Source organism: Priapulus caudatus, unplaced genomic scaffold (assembly GCF_000485595.1).
Source record: "Priapulus caudatus unplaced genomic scaffold, Priapulus_caudatus-5.0.1 Scaffold169, whole genome shotgun sequence".
Lineage (NCBI taxonomy): Eukaryota > Metazoa > Priapulida > Priapulimorpha > Priapulimorphida > Priapulidae > Priapulus > Priapulus caudatus.
The window spans coordinates 28,043-29,166 of record NW_014577230.1 but is presented as its reverse complement, the minus strand read 5'-3'; the positions used below and the strand labels follow the sequence as shown (position 1 = coordinate 29,166).

At 44.1% G+C, this 1,124-nt stretch overlaps 1 protein-coding gene across 1 annotated transcript in view; it reads right to left on the bottom strand.

Annotated features, from left to right (window-relative positions):
• Window positions 1-1,082: 1,082 nt before the first annotated feature.
• The window catches only part of LOC106806598 (gamma-aminobutyric acid type B receptor subunit 2-like), a 16,071-nt gene continuing 16,029 nt past the window's right edge, over window positions 1,083-1,124 (bottom strand). Inside the window, exon 7 of the mRNA XM_014808592.1 lies at window positions 1,083-1,115. Within this exon, the coding sequence (XP_014664078.1) occupies window positions 1,083-1,115 (33 nt within the window). The remainder of the gene's footprint in view (window positions 1,116-1,124) is intronic.

Here is a 1,124-nt window from a genome sequence, read left to right as displayed (position 1 = left end):
TACTTTGATGCAGGTTTTATGTCGAGAAGACACCAGCCACTTAGGCCCTATACGCGTGAAATCCACCGCGACTACGTTCGTTCATAACAGATGGCGCCACATCGCAGGAATTGTAGGGGGCGCTTGCTTGGGGTAAATCACGGCATCGTTATTGGCGCAAGAGTAACACCGTACTAACCACTGATCTCTATAATATAGAGATCAGTGGTACTAACACGTCGTGCTATTACAGACAACTTGTGCGGCCATACATATAGCGCGAGTCGGCGTATTAGAGTGTACATGTATAGCTAACACCACGGGTTAAGGATATTCTCCACGTTGTGCACGGGTATTGCTCTAGTAAAGATTAAACGGTTCAAGGATAGAGATGATGTCCAGATTGAGACCTATGTCATTTTCGTAAATGTGGGGGTAGCACGCAACCCTACAACACAGTAGTATTAAGGAATCATCCCAATTAGCATCGTTGTAGGAATGATACGTCGCTGATGCGTCGTACGTGACACTATCGCTGTCATGGGACATGCAGACGAACTGGACGAGATTTGCGGCAAGGTAAACGCTGTGTATTCAATGCTCGCATTAGTCACGCGTCCCGATAGTCACGGACATAGATTGGATCAAAAGCGGTAAATTAGTATCATTCGGGTATGCGTGCGTGTGCTCTTCCCTTTTATAGTATACATTTTAAATTAAATATATTTTAAATATGCATATATTTAGGATGACAGAAAGAAGTTGCGCACCTGCCGTGAAATATATATTTTTTAATTTCCGCGGCTATCGAGTTTCGAACTCCCGACCCCTAACGTATTAGGCAAGCGTGCTACCACTGCGCCACAGCGCAAGCGGGCAAGTACGCGTACTATATTGGTTAATGGTAGTGAGTAGTGACGTCGATCGATACAGCGGTATGGTATCGGTACACCAGTGTTAAATAAAACGGCTTCAAATTCAACTTTATCGTGTTTTGATCATTGAAAAAGTGCGCCAATATTACTCTATCTTACTATAAATTGGAGATTTTCTGTGTGTGTGTGTGTGTGTATGTGTGTCCGTGCTATACGTTTCCGCACCGCTCAAGGATCCTTTCCAAACTTGGGCGGAACATTCTACAGAAT